Source organism: Lupinus angustifolius, chromosome LG11 (assembly GCF_001865875.1).
Source record: "Lupinus angustifolius cultivar Tanjil chromosome LG11, LupAngTanjil_v1.0, whole genome shotgun sequence".
Classification (NCBI taxonomy): Eukaryota; Viridiplantae; Streptophyta; class Magnoliopsida; order Fabales; family Fabaceae; genus Lupinus; species Lupinus angustifolius.
The window spans coordinates 1,578,754-1,593,178 of NC_032019.1; the positions used below are offsets into that span (position 1 = coordinate 1,578,754).

The following is a 14,425-nucleotide window of genomic DNA, read 5'->3' on the forward strand; positions in this document are numbered from 1 at the left end:
ATAGTGTGCTTTAATATATTTCTCTTCTTCTATTTTTGTAAGGATATAATTTATAAACACATACTCAGCATTGTTTTTTCTAGGCCTGTATATTTCCCCCTTAATTTTGTGGTTGGTGCGTCTATATAGCATTTCGGTTAGATATGAGTGTGTCTTCCATCAAAAAATATGATCACAGCTCTTTTTGTAAAAGAAATTTCAGGAAGCAAAAGAAAATTTTTGTTTTTTATAAGGTCCCTATATTTCTAAACAAGACTAAACACTTTAAAAAAGATCAAACTGAATAGATGATAGGAATTGGCAAAGATTCAGGAGCTAGAGTTAAAGGTGAAAGGTACAGATAACAAACTCAAATTAGCCTGTACAAAACCAACAATATTATGGCCTATCAAACTCTAAAACCTTCCAAAATGATCCGAATGTAATATAAATATATAACAGCATTGTCTTGCAACACAAAGGAACATGAACATTAACAACAATGTATCTATGATATGGAGATTAAACAAAAAGATAGGGAAAATACAATTCCCACCACAGAAGGGGGTCCTATGATAAAGAACATAGTTTTTCAGTGATGCAGTGTGTGGTTGGTAGGTGGGCCTTTTGGTGGGCACTGATAGCACTTTGCAAATAGCCCAAATGTGTAAATCTGCCTCATGAAGTTTGTCACGCTGGCCCAACCTCCAAATCCAAGACCTACCACTAAAACCCACACCACCACAAATGCATTGATCACATACATTAAGGTCCAGCTTGGGATGAAGAAGGGTAATTTCTCTGCAGCATTCTGGAAAGAAAAAAAGAACAAGTAAATACTGAACTAAACCAGGAGCTTAGAAATTGAAATCTTTGACTTATGGTTTAATTTAATTTGAATAGTAGCATGAGTAATACTGGACTAGTGGGAGTAGGACTAGTACTGTCACTGACATTGGAAGTCACTTCCAAGTTAAATCTTCAAGCTAGAATCATATCCTATAACACATGTATACCAGACACACCAGAGTTTTAAGAATCCCATTAGACACTTTTCAAGGATCTGGTCATAAAAATGGACAGTACTGGATTCCCACTATAGTCCTCATCAATGAAAATATTTGTTTTAAAGGCTTAGCTTTTGGGTAGGACAGATACCATAGTGCTTAAATTTGTTGTACTATTACATGTAGCTACATGATGTAAACAGAATGTACAAACTCCTTGGCAGAGACAACAATATTAGATACAACTTACACATATCAATATATAGTTTTTTTTATCACATGCATATTATTAGGCCCATTACATTTTTGGTATATACTTATACTTTAACTATTGAGTGTTACTAGCATTTTTCCTGATTGAAACATAGATTGACTTGCACATGCCTCAATAGTGATTATGAGATATGTTAAAAGTTGATTGTGTACACAGTAAAATTAGATGGGTGAGAAAAACATTATTAGGTGGAAACTATAAAAAGGGTGACCCAATACTCGAAGTTCTCATTTTGTGGGTCTGAGAGAGTAGATGTAGATAGTTTTACTTCTCCAAGCGAATATGTTATTTCTAGGATTTGAAGTCGTGAAGTAATGATCACTAAGCAACTTTGCGCCGAGCTAGGGGGAAACTGTAAAGAAAGATAAGAAGATGTGGAGAGATTTGAGCATGTACCTGTCTAGCAGAAGCAGACTTGTAAGTGAGCATATGGGCAACAGAAGGGATGACATAGACGGTGAAGGTAACCAAAAGAGCCCCCACAGCAGAGTTAATGGGACCAAAGAAAGGGAAAACAATAGCTAAAAACCATATTGGTATCACCACAGGCAACCTGGCTAAAGCCCTCAGAAATATGCTCTTTGTGTCATGAATTCCTATCACTTTCTCCCACACAAAATACAAGGGTGTGCATGCAAATCCAAAGGTGATAAACTGCCAGTTACAAGTAAAAATAAAACACATTAGTTAATTAGTGTAAAATCTATACATCAATACAACAAATTATACACCGTCATTATGTTATTTATCATTTATTTGAATTACTTTTTTGAAAAGTAAATAATAATTTAATATGAGTATACTTTCAGTATATGTATTTTTTTTTTCTCTAAGTTAATTCACCCTAAAAATAAATGCATCATCAGTCTCTAACCACTTGTTGTAGATTTTTTCCAAATACTTATGTAGTTAATTAGCATATTTTTAAGGGGATGGAAACATTTTTAACACTATGTCAACAATGCATAAAGTTTTGGTTAACTATTTGATTGATTGTGTTGAATAAGGTGAGTTTGAGTCAATGCAAGAAAATGAAACAAGTATTGGTTGGTTGTTCCTAGGCACCGTTCCTTGTAAGAATTATTCATAAATGTATTATGTCATTCATGTGCACTACTAATCGATTTTCAATGATAATTATTAAAAAACAATATTCTTTATAAGAGAAAAAATGTTGTATGTTAATGAGATATAAAATGGTATAAGAAATGATGTAGGAAAAGAAAAAGAAAACCTGGTGAATGAGCATTAAGATAACAGCAGCATCACGCCATGCAGAAGGGGGAAGAAGGGCAAAGGCATTGGACTGAGTTAAGAGTTGGTCACCGAAGGCCCAATACATGGCAATAGCAGATGGTAGTGTCAGGCTGAATACATAAACTGTCGCATACAAATATATATATTTGAACTTCCTAGGTTTCCACATTGCATGCATGATTTCCCTGTAATAATAATCATCATCATCATATTTTGTCCATGCTACTGTTAATTGCAACTTCAACATTAAATCTACAAATAACCCATATCCTTTACTCATTAAATATAGATTAGGCTCCAAATTGAAAATGAATTTGGGTTTAAGTCCTCCTATATGTCTAAATGTTTTCAAGATTCTTAGAGTCATTGTGTGAGTTTAGTTTTGGAGGAGAAATAAATGGGAGACTTCAAAATCATCTCATAAATATATTTCATGGTTTTGAAGCATTCATTTTTCTTTCTTCCCCTGCAAAACTCATCTAGCAAATAGATAGTTAAATCTTTTTTTCCCAACTAAATGCATTGCTAAGCCAAATGGAATAGAAGTATATTAGACAGAAAATGCATTATGCTAAGTACTCATTTTCTAATCCATGTCATCGTGTATAAATGTAGTTGGACCATGGAACATTTCCTTTTGGATACAAAACATACATAAAAATTAATGTGTAAATATTGAAATATATATATCAAATCTTATTGTTTTGTCTAGCTTATAATGAGGAAAAATGGGTGCTTACACCGTAACGGCGTGCCCACCGAAAGTGTAGAGGATATTAGTGGCACCTGTGAAATACAATACCAATTTGTTTGGGCCTGTGTGGGTCACATTTTCAACCTAAAAAATAAAGCAGTTTTTATACTAAGTTAATATCAAACGAATTCAATGAAGAGACCCCACTAGAGAAATCAAGATTATTATTGTTTGTTATTACTTACCTTGCCATGAACAAGGGCTGCAATGGTTATGTACCAAGCTGTGTATGTGGTCATGCCAAGGCCAATGAAGGACCAAATCCTGTAGTTATGGAATGAGGGTACAAACACTGTGGTGGCACAGCATGCTCCAAATATGTAAGTCCAAGTCCTCTTGTCAAAGTGGTCATTTATGTAGTATATGTTACTGCATACATATGCCCATAAAATAATAATTGAAATCAACAAATTCTTTCAGATGACAGTGTAAATGTTTTTTATACTACCAGCAAATCATTCATCATTCATATGTTAACCGCAATTGACTATAAAACTAAAGTAATACAAATCAATGGTGGATGATGTACAGTGTAAAAAAAGTTACACTAAAGGATGCTTAGATTTTAAACTCTACAAATTATATAATCAGGTGGTTATAAACAAAGGAAATGGTAAAAACCTGGCACAAGCTATAAGCTGGATAACAGATCCAAAGAGGAGAAAAGTACAATTGAAGGCTAATCCAATTGCTTTCCAATACGGACCAAGTAAACCTTCCAAGACTTCAAACCACTACACATAATAAAATTAAACCATCAATCTAGTCATATAAACATTTGAGTAATGTCACATAGCATGAAAAAACTGATGAAAATTGAAATACCAGTTTTTTATTAAAACATTTTCAGAGTAAAATGGTAGGTTAAAGAAGAGATTTGTTCTATATATTTTTTGGTATAACCTGAATGACATGGTTTTTGAAGTTAACATTCTCCTTCTCTTTTCGGGTCCTGTACTCGACGTACAAAATGCTAATCAAATAAGCAGTCCAACTACCAAGAATGCCATAGAAGACTTGGAGTATGATGCCTGAAACCATTCCAAGCTGAGAGAAAGAAGTTGGTAGTGTTAACAGAACCTGAGCAACCTGCATAAACCAGAAACGAATCAAATTATATTCACACTTCAAAAAGGATGGAAATCACATGTCCCAAAATGTGTCTTACTCCATATCCCAAGCCAATCAGAGTGCTTCATTTTATTACTGTATAATTGACTTGGATAGAGAATGTGACACCGTTTAGAGCAGAAAAGACCAAAACTGGGAGCAGAAACTTGCTTCCAATCATGAGTGGTATTTCTAGATTCATATCTTAATACCTGATTTGAGGCACAGCTGAACCAGGCATCATAAGCAGACCCACCATGCCACAGAAAATTTTTCAAGCCCGAATGTGAATTTCCTTCATTCTCCCCCTCTTCATGTTCAATCGTCTCGTTAAGGCTTGATATCGGGATTTCTTCACCTTGCCTCAGGGATGACATTGTTCTTCAGACTACGACGATCTAAAAAACACATAATGCACAGTGACAAGTGTCAACAACTGAGTTAGACATTTACCAAAACCAAAACCATGATGATCAAACTCAAAAGAAAAAAATGAGATTTTGCTGTGTCGATCAAAGATACAAAACCATGTAGAAGAAAATAACAAAAAGTTACGTACCTAGTCCACTCTTTGGTCAAATTTGGTTTGTGGTGAAAGGTTTAATCTTCTCTCCCTGATTTATATATATGACTCGGAAGAAGAGATTTCAGTTACGTTTTTGTCTACTAGTGACAGCTATATATGTGAAGAGTGATCATCTCTTGTACTCCGAAAGGCAAGTACTGCAAAATAATGACACTTTTATCAACTTTTGTCTATAAAAACAAAGGAAAAATAAGCATTTCTTTCTCACTATAAATTTCTAATTCATGTGTGTCACAGCCAGAAAATAAAGAACTTTCCTTGTAACTCTTACCAAAAGATGTTATGTTATTTATCTTGTTTCTATTGGAAGTATTATTAAATTTGTATATTTATATCCAAGATAGTAAAGTATTATATTTATTTACTTTTATTATATTTTTTAATTAATTAAATAAGTTATATGATAAGTTTATAAATTTGAGACTTATTATTATAATATAGATTATAATAATGAGAGATATGTCTTTATAATATTTAATCTAAATTATTCTTTATCATATAATCATTAACAATAAGACATCAATGACTCGATTAGATCAATATATGTGCGATAATATTTATTGGATAATCATTATTATATCTCATTTATTAAATTGTATATATAGACGATGCATATGTGGACATAATAATTGAATTGACTCAACTGAGAATTCTTAATGATTAAACATTACCTTAAGTTGTCAATAGGAAATTCTCAACAAAAAATGAAATAGTTTTCTTTGACATGAGTTTATCATATTGATTAATATGTTATTTATTATACTTTCATTTCAGACATACAATGTCTTAAAACGTTACATGAATATTATGTATGATTAAATGCTTGTATAATTAATGATTAATGAAAAAAGAATTCATCAACTATTGGTAATGATATTGAACTCTATAATAAAATAAGACATTGGTCAAGATATCAAGATGAATAAAGAAAATGAGTTTCTTTGAATCATTATAACAACTTATTAAAGTTTAACAATCGTATCTTTTTAAAGGAAATATTTTAATTAATCTTCTAGTAATTCTTGAAAGTGCAATATGTATTACTTCATGTTAACTAGTCGTTAAGGAGTTTTGTTAGACTTCAACATTTATTAGTAAATTAATTGGTTAATTTATCATCAACTTAGTGTTGAACCTATATATAGGCATACACTAACGAGTCTTCTAATCTTTGCTAAATAATTACATTATTTGATAATTAAATTGTACAATTTAAGATTCAATGGACCAAATAGGTGAAACAAAAAGTTATTTAAGACTTTTTTTCTCTTTCATCATTTATTTCACTTACTCATTTGATTCGTTAAATTTAAGAGAATAAATAACTGAGATTGAGTATAACTAATATAAAGTAACTCAAGTGCAAACATATATCTCTATATAATATAATGAGAGAATTACAATACAGAAAATAAATATGCTGTGTTTTTCCAATAAAGGAGAAAGTTCTCTGTGTGCCATATTTGTATTAAAGAAGGAAAAGTCCAAACTGTATTTTTGAAAGTATATCATAGTCACTGTCCAATTTTCCAATTCTAAAAGTTAAAAAGGAAAACTTTATATGCCTATTTAGTGTTTTCATAATATTCCTTTGTCATCTTTATATGCTACAGAAAAGAATTTGATGAGTAATAAATTCTAAATCTAGAGTATTTCTATTTTTTTTTTGTCCCATTGGTTCAAATAATTAATAGTAAAAATTGGTTTTCATATGGATACAACATAGAATCTTCATAATTTTAAAGAATAATTTTAAAAATTCAAGAGTTACAATCGAATATGCATTTTATAGGAAATTTTGATTATATATTTTAAAGATTCAAGATTTTGTGTTTATTCCATTTTGTGTGTGAAGAACACCATAAGAGTACTTTTAGCCTACATTTTGTAGAGTAAAATTAGAGATGACATAAAAGAGTATGAGAGTTGGGAGAGGCATGTAGATTTTTTTCTCTGTGGAGAGAGAAATAAGAGAGAATTAAAATTGTGTGTGACTTATCATAAATTCTTTATCTTCAACTTCGTTGAGAGAATACTGATTTTGCATGAAATTTAAAATTACTGTTCATTTTTTCTCAACTTTTGGTTTTAACTACTGTTAACATACATGAGTTTATTTTGGATATAAAAAAATATTAATTGATATTTAATAAAATTTATAATTTAAAATTTATTTTTAATTAATAATAAACAATTTTAATTTTTTTATTTATTTAGATATATTATTGCAATTTTTTAATTTTTTATTTTATTTCTTTCTTTATTCTCTTATATCAAACATTATAAAAATCTATTATATTTCTTTTCTTTTTCTTTCTTCCCACTTTCTTACTCACCTTTTTATTTCTTCTTATTTTCTTCTATGCGACCATAGTTTCCCCTTCAAAAAGAGCAGATAGTAAAGCCAGCTCATTGGACAGAAATTGTGGCTACGCTCAGGTGTTGAACTTGAAACCTTAAATTTTTGCAGGGTTCTGATATTTTTTAAAACGCTCTTAAATATGCATTTATATTTTTACATGTTGTTAAGGTAGCTCATTAAACCTATTATTATTACGTGTAAGGAATAGGCAAAAGCTAGATATTGGAATGCATTAGATATGTTATTAATGTATATATACTTGTATAGAAAGTGGAAACTTAGCAAGCAAGAAATTAAACATTATTGCTACCTGCTAAATAACAAAAAAGTGTGACAGCAAATGAGGCCTTTGGTTTGAGAGAGGGTTGAACTTGATTCCTGGATTTATAGGATCGAGATCTGACAAAAGGTACACTTGAAAGAGTGAAGATATAGTTGAAGGTGCTTGAAAAAAGAAACCAATGAGAGAGGAAGAAATATGTTTAAACTATCTCTCTCGTTTATTACTTGACAGTCACAGAGAGATGTTGGTTTAGCTTAACATTTATAGTTTACTTTATTGTAGCTCTTTCATAAAGGCGGTAAATATTTTGTCTCACAAAAGTTTAACACTTGATATGTTATTATTTATTATTGGTTAAAAAATATATTTAATTTTTAATTTAAATGTGTATTTTTTAATTGTTCACAAACAATATTATATAAAGTGGTATATTTTGTAGTGTATGTGATCCTATGGATAAGATTATTGTATTTGCAAAAATATCAAAAGACACTTAGCTCTTCTTTTTCTTTGATAAATTGGATTTTGCTTCTTTAGAAAGAATAAAATTAAAATTGTTGCTCTAGTTAGTGAGATTCTTATGGAAAATAAAGTAAAAAGTGATTTATAAATTGATTCTTTAGATAAATTGGATTGCTTATTTTATTATTTGTTCACTGTTTTGTGAACTTTTAATTCAATTTTAACAACTTTTATTTATTATGATTGGTGCTGTTTTTAAATATTAATACTAATTTTATATTGTCTTTTATTTCAATATCTTTTAACATTTGTCATGCTGCATATATATTACTATATAAAGTGAAAAGATGACTTAAGCATAACTAAGTATTGACCAAACATATGTTTTTAATTCTAAGATTATGATCCTCTATAACACTTCTCTTTTCTAAACAAAAAATAAAATGATGTTAACAAATGATACTAATGCATACAGGTTGGATTTCCATGCTAATGATTCATTGACATTGTTACAGAGGAATATGTTATTTGGTATTAATCATAATCTTCTCAAATCTCAATCACGTAAATGAACAACAAATAAAACGTTGTATATTTGAACTGTGAGTAAATTTGTTATCTCGTGGGACAGGATGCTTCCATCTTCATAAACAAATAAACATTATTAAGTGCATAAATCCAAAAATATTCCTTATTCAAATGAAAAGATAACAAATTTGGTATTAAATGAAATGATTTCTATTTAACACATAAACTTGAATTACACTCAATCATACGAATTTGAGAATACTTTAACAGCTATTTAAATGTGTAATTCATATATATTTTATTTAACCTTTTTAAATTAATTTTTTAAAGTTTTATAACAGCTAAAGAAAAAAGGTCTTTGACCATAAATATCACATTATTTATAACAAAATATTCCAACAGAAAAACATTCAACAATTGTAAATTATTTCTTCTCAAATTCTCACTTTCTCTCCATTTTATCTTCCTAATATGATAATTTCTGGATTATTTTTTTCCCTTCTGAATCTTTGATTTTTAGTTCACTCATTGTTTTGTAATTTTATATGACTTGTTTGCATTTTACTTTTTATATAGTCTTAACATTGGTACATTGCACTAAACCATTCCTTCTGAATTTGGGGTTGTAATTAGGTATTTTTCATTGAAAATAGTATCAATGACAATAGTATATGAAAATTATATATTATTATAATGAATTTTTATTTCTAGATGTATCTTATATTTGAAAATATTTGATGCAAAATTTTATTACTCTGTCATTTAGTGTAAAAATTCACATTATGTACATTTATACACACATATCAACCCTTTAATAGGTTGACTAGTCTTTCATATAAATTTGTCATTCTGGATAATGATTAGTTAGTTTGTTATATCCATTGATTAATTTGGACTTTAATTATATATATTCATTTTTAATAAAAAAAAATAAAAATTACGCATCATTAAATTATTACTCTAACTTTGATTTTTTAATCTTAAATCTTAGATTTTTTAGTTTAATGATTGTTATCGTCTTAACATTGCTACATTACAATATTTCATTATTTGTGAAGTAGGGGCTACAATTAGAAAGGTTTTAATGAGAATATATATCTATATCTATATTATATATAAAGCCAAAATATTGTATAACTTTTATCATGATGTAATTTTCATTTTCTATTTTGTCCTTCACATTATTTAATTTTTACAAATTCAGAAGCAAAAAAATATTCAATAATTGTAAATTCCTACTTCACAAATTCTAACACTACCTCTCTATTTCATATTCCAAATGTAACAATTTTTTTAATCTTACTCTATTTTGAATCTTGGATTTGTAGTTCACTAATTATTATGTAATTTTATCTAACCTATTTTGTATTTTACGTTTTCTGCAATTTAAAATTGGTACATCACAATTAATAATTCCTCATGGACTTGGGATGCAATTAAATATTATCCATTGAAAATAACATCAATGACAATAATCTATAAAAATTAAATGTTATTGTTACGAACTTTTATTGTTAGATATATCTTCTATTTGAAAATATTTGTTGCAAAATTTTCATATGAATTTTGTCATTTTGATGATGATTGCAGTTATATATATGTTTATAATATTACATTAAATTTAATTGTTTTGAATCTTGAATTTCTAGTTCAAAAATTAGTACATTGTTATAATTTTGATATTGTTACATTGAAATATTTCATCTCTCCCAGAGTAGGAGTTGCAATTAGGTATGCTACACCGAAAACATCTCTAAAAAATATGCAGTTAGCTAATAATAACAATTCACACTTAGAAATAGTCACAAAATTTTGTTAAATGAGATTGAAATATTTGGAAATAAGAATAGTTTGTGAAAACTATATATTATTATAATGAACTTTTATTTTCGTATAGATATTATACATGAAAATATTTTCTACGAATTTTTATTAATTTTCCATTTAATAAAAAATGAATACACATGGAACAATAATATTACGAGATAAACAAATTATTTTCAAGCAATTGGATTGTTAATTCACAACACAAGAATGACTTTCAAATAAAAAAATATATGATGATGAATATTAAGAAAATTGAACTTAAAAAATAGTTTAACCAATTAAAATAATCCTAACATAAACAAACAACTTCATATCATTTGAATAAATTATCCAAACAAAATAAATTAACTTATATTCAGTAGTTCTGGTAAAAAACCCAAATATAACTGGATTATAATCTTAAGAGTTTATAATTTTATGATATAGTTTGACAATTTATAAACTAAAACTAAAAACATAATCTATACAAAACTTACGCATTCAATTATTAAAAAAATTATTTTATTTATTTTTAAAAAAGGTTTGCCAGGCTTATAGTAGTTTCCTTTTCCCACTTTTTTATATGTACATGACATATCTAAAGCCCACAGGGCCTAAAAAATGTTTTAAACTTTCCCAAACCCATTAGGTTACACAAATCCGTAATAGCACTGATATATCAACTCTTTCATTTCGTATTTTTCATCCACCACTTCTTGCTTCCGTTCCCCACTTCCCAAAACCCTAACTCTGAACAAAGAGAAGGTTAAAGTGACGGCGCCGTTTTGCTGTCCGCCTTGACGCTCATTTCTTCGTCTTGGCCCTCTTCTTTTTTTTCCATAACAAAAAATTTAAACTAAAAAATCCGAGACATAATCTATGGCACCAAAAGCTACCAAGGCCGAGAAGAAAATCGCTTACGATGGAAAGCTTTGTGAGCTTCTTGATGAGTATACTCAAATCCTTGTTGTGAATGCTGACAATGTTGGTTCAAAACAGCTCCAGAATATTCGACAAGGTCTACGTGGCGACTCTGTTGTGCTTATGGGAAAAAACACTATGATGAAGCGTTCTGTTAGGATTCATGCTGAGAAAACTGGCAACCAGGCCTTCCTTAACCTTATCCCTCTTCTTATCGTATGATTTTTTATCTCTCTTTAATTACGCTTTTGACCTTTTTATGATGGATTTTTTACTAATGTTTTGTTAATTGTATTAGGGAAATGTTGGATTGATTTTCACCAAGGGTGATTTGAAGGAGGTTAGCGAGGAAGTTGCGAAGTACAAGGTATAGTCATCGTTTTTTTGTCTCATTGTTTGTTAAGTCAATATCATTTCTTTGTTAAGCATGTGACAGTGGACTAATGTTTTTATTACTTTGATATTGCAAGTTGATTTGGTTCTTCTATTTTTTGTATCTAATTGAGCGAATATGTTTACTGTGTTGTTGTCGTCATTGTGGGTACGTTAATATACTATTTAATTTAATTCTGAAATTTTCAAATTGTGTTTGTTTTTTTATATTTTCCCAGTGCAGAAATGAGACATCAAATTAGTTTGATTGTTTGTGACTGACTTTGTATACTCCTTATTGTATTTTCACAGTTTTGAGATTTACTTTATGAATGCATGTTGGATCTATAAAATATATAGATCAATGAATTATAAAATATATAGATGAATTAACTTATAAATTATGTTGCATTTATTTTATATCTATAGTAAATGTGGTGAGCTATAATATTTGAATTTTTGTAGTTTTGTCCCTCTTTCTATCACTGTTGAAATATTTTTGTCTATGTGCTCACCATGCATCATGTTATGTATGTGTTCATCTGATTACTGTGGTCAACTGTCAACAGGTTGGAGCACCTGCTCGTGTTGGTTTGGTTGCTCCAATTGATGTTGTTGTCCCTCCAGGCAACACTGGGCTCGATCCATCCCAGACATCTTTCTTCCAGGTTTGCATTCCGGTTTTTATACACATACTTTTTCTTACTGTGGATATCATACTCACAGTTAGTCCCTGTGTTTCAGGTGCTCAACATTCCCACCAAGATTAACAAGGGTACTGTTGAAATTATCACACCCGTGGAGCTCATTAAGAAGGGAGACAAGGTTGGCTCTTCTGAAGCTGCATTGCTTGCCAAGCTCGGCATAAGGCCATTCTCATACGGTCTTGTTGTCCTTTCTGTGTATGATAATGGTTCTGTGTTCAAACCTGAGGTGCTTGATCTCACTGAGGATGATCTCCTTGAGAAGTTCGCCATTGGAGTCTCCCAAGTTACTTCTCTGTCGCTAGCCATTTCATATCCAACCCTTGCTGCTGCACCTCACATGTTTATCAATGCCTATAAGAATGCTCTGGCTGTTGCAGTTGCAACAGAGTATTCTTTCCCCCAGGCAGATGAAGTTAAGGAGTACTTGAAGGTATTATATTTACGTTTTGATAATTTGACTCCAAAATATTGATCTATTATTTCATTCTTTCTTATGTGTCAAACTGTCTTTGTTAAATTGCAGGATCCTAGCAAATTTGCTGCTGTAGCTGCTGCTGCCGCACCTGCTGCTGATACTGGAGCTGCACCAGCTGCTGCTGCCAAGGTGGAGAAAGAGGAAGAGCCAGCTGAAGAATCAGATGATGATATTGGTTTCGGTCTGTTTGATGAATAGATTGATGTTTGATTTTGTTGCATTTTGATTTTGCTTTGTTAGATTTTTGTATACTCGACATTCTTATTCTAGTTTTTATCTCAGTACACTGCTTTATGTTTATGACTTTTATTTTATTATTTGGATTAAGTATAACTATAATCAACCTTGTCTTACCTTACTTGCGCTCCATAATTCTGTTCCAACTATTCTGCCGCAAACAAGAGATGGTTATCACAATTTTCAAATCAAAACAGTTTGGTTATCACTTTTAGGATCACTTGCTGAAATCCTTTTTGATTGAAAACATTTTCTTAATTCTGATGTAATAATGCTAATTGTCCATTTCAATTAAATTCCAAATCAGTGTTTAAAGTTGATAGAGTTTGGTTAAAACTCAAGTTGTAATCACAAGTTAGAATCGTGTTACTGCCCTAAAGACTTATATCTAATATTATTGATGAGGCACGAAATTGCATAATTCATTGTTTGGTTTTGGGTTCTGTAAGGTCATCATACTTCTTAAGTTCGGGTGTTTTATTGGTTTACGTTATAGAATTTGTATATTTCGGATTTCTTATCCATTTTTTCTTCAGTTATTGGTGGTTCTTCAATTCAACGACTAAGATGAGATTCTGGATAATTATCACATATGTGCCTTGTATTTAGAGGTTGAATTTTTTCCAACATTTGCATGTCGTGAAAGTATGGTTCAAAGTTCAAAGCTCATTGGTCGAATAGCCCAAATGGGATGAATAAAGGAACCGTTGATGGATGAAATTGAGTGAAAATATACTTTCTCATCCACTAAAAAATTCTTATCCTAGCCCACATTTGATAACTGTGGTTGTGGATGAAGTTAGTTTTAGCAAATGACGCAATCAAAAGGTTATACTATAATGCAATGCTTACGCATCCTCTACCGGAACCTCATATTCGACCCTATCTACAATAGTTATACTACATCTCCTTTTTCTCATTTCATGAATCTTCTACCCTCACTAATTGAAAATAATATTGGACTTCATTTTCTAAACCCTAAAATTGAAAATAATATTGGACTTCATGAACCTCATATTGGACTTCATTTTAGCCTCCCATGCAAAACAATTATCCCAATTTATTTTTCTTAAAATTGAAAATAATATTTGATATATCTCATAGACATTATAAGAGATACTTTAGTAAAAAATATATGACTTTAAATTATAGTTAACACATGTAATGATTAGCTTAATGTGTACGTTATATTAAAGCTACAATTAGAATGAGATAATATCAATATTTAGCATTTACTATTAGTAATCCAACTGTATTGACTTGTGAAAATGAATATGCTATCCCTGAAACTTGTGTATAAAAAAA

General features: G+C 29.9%; 2 protein-coding genes across 3 annotated transcripts; one reads left to right on the plus strand and one right to left on the minus strand.

The window, feature by feature from the left end:
- On the minus strand, window positions 453-5,048 carry LOC109359396 (auxin transporter-like protein 1). Of its 2 annotated transcripts, XM_019604043.1 has the most exons (9): window positions 4,941-5,048; window positions 4,594-4,779; window positions 4,175-4,360; window positions 3,893-4,005; window positions 3,457-3,640; window positions 3,258-3,355; window positions 2,495-2,702; window positions 1,657-1,914; window positions 453-790 (listed from the first exon to the last, which is right to left on the minus strand). In XM_019604043.1, exons 2-9 carry the CDS (start codon window positions 4,756-4,758, stop codon window positions 572-574), a joined length of 1,431 nt encoding a protein of 476 aa, XP_019459588.1. In that variant the 5' UTR covers window positions 4,759-4,779; window positions 4,941-5,048; the 3' UTR covers window positions 453-571. The 2 variants fall into 2 exon arrangements, with proteins under 2 accessions (XP_019459588.1, XP_019459587.1); XM_019604042.1 differs by lacking the exon at window positions 4,941-5,048 and having other exon boundaries at window positions 4,594-4,890.
- On the plus strand, window positions 11,098-13,226 carry LOC109360445 (60S acidic ribosomal protein P0). Its single transcript, XM_019605353.1, has 5 exons — window positions 11,098-11,545; window positions 11,628-11,696; window positions 12,271-12,369; window positions 12,446-12,838; window positions 12,932-13,226. The coding sequence occupies exons 1-5, from the start codon at window positions 11,288-11,290 to the stop codon at window positions 13,079-13,081; spliced, it is 969 nt and encodes a 322-aa protein (XP_019460898.1). The 5' UTR covers window positions 11,098-11,287; the 3' UTR covers window positions 13,082-13,226.

Excerpts from the sequence above, each read along its gene's own strand:
- LOC109359396 (XM_019604043.1), bottom strand. The coding sequence starts at position 4,758 with ATGTCATCCCTGAGGCAAGGTGAAGAAATCCCGATATCAAGCCTTAAC. Across the intron at positions 4,006-4,174 it reads TCAAAAACCATGTCATTCAG|TGGTTTGAAGTCTTGGAAGG; the intron begins GTTATACCAAAA and ends TATTATGTGTAG. Across the intron at positions 2,703-3,257 it reads GGTGGGCACGCCGTTACGGT|GGAAATCATGCATGCAATGT; the intron begins GTAAGCACCCAT and ends TTATTATTACAG.
- LOC109360445 (XM_019605353.1), top strand. The coding sequence starts at position 11,288 with ATGGCACCAAAAGCTACCAAGGCCGAGAAGAAAATCGCTTACGATGGA. Across the intron at positions 11,697-12,270 it reads AGGAAGTTGCGAAGTACAAG|GTTGGAGCACCTGCTCGTGT; the intron begins GTATAGTCATCG and ends AACTGTCAACAG. Across the intron at positions 12,370-12,445 it reads CCCAGACATCTTTCTTCCAG|GTGCTCAACATTCCCACCAA; the intron begins GTTTGCATTCCG and ends CCTGTGTTTCAG.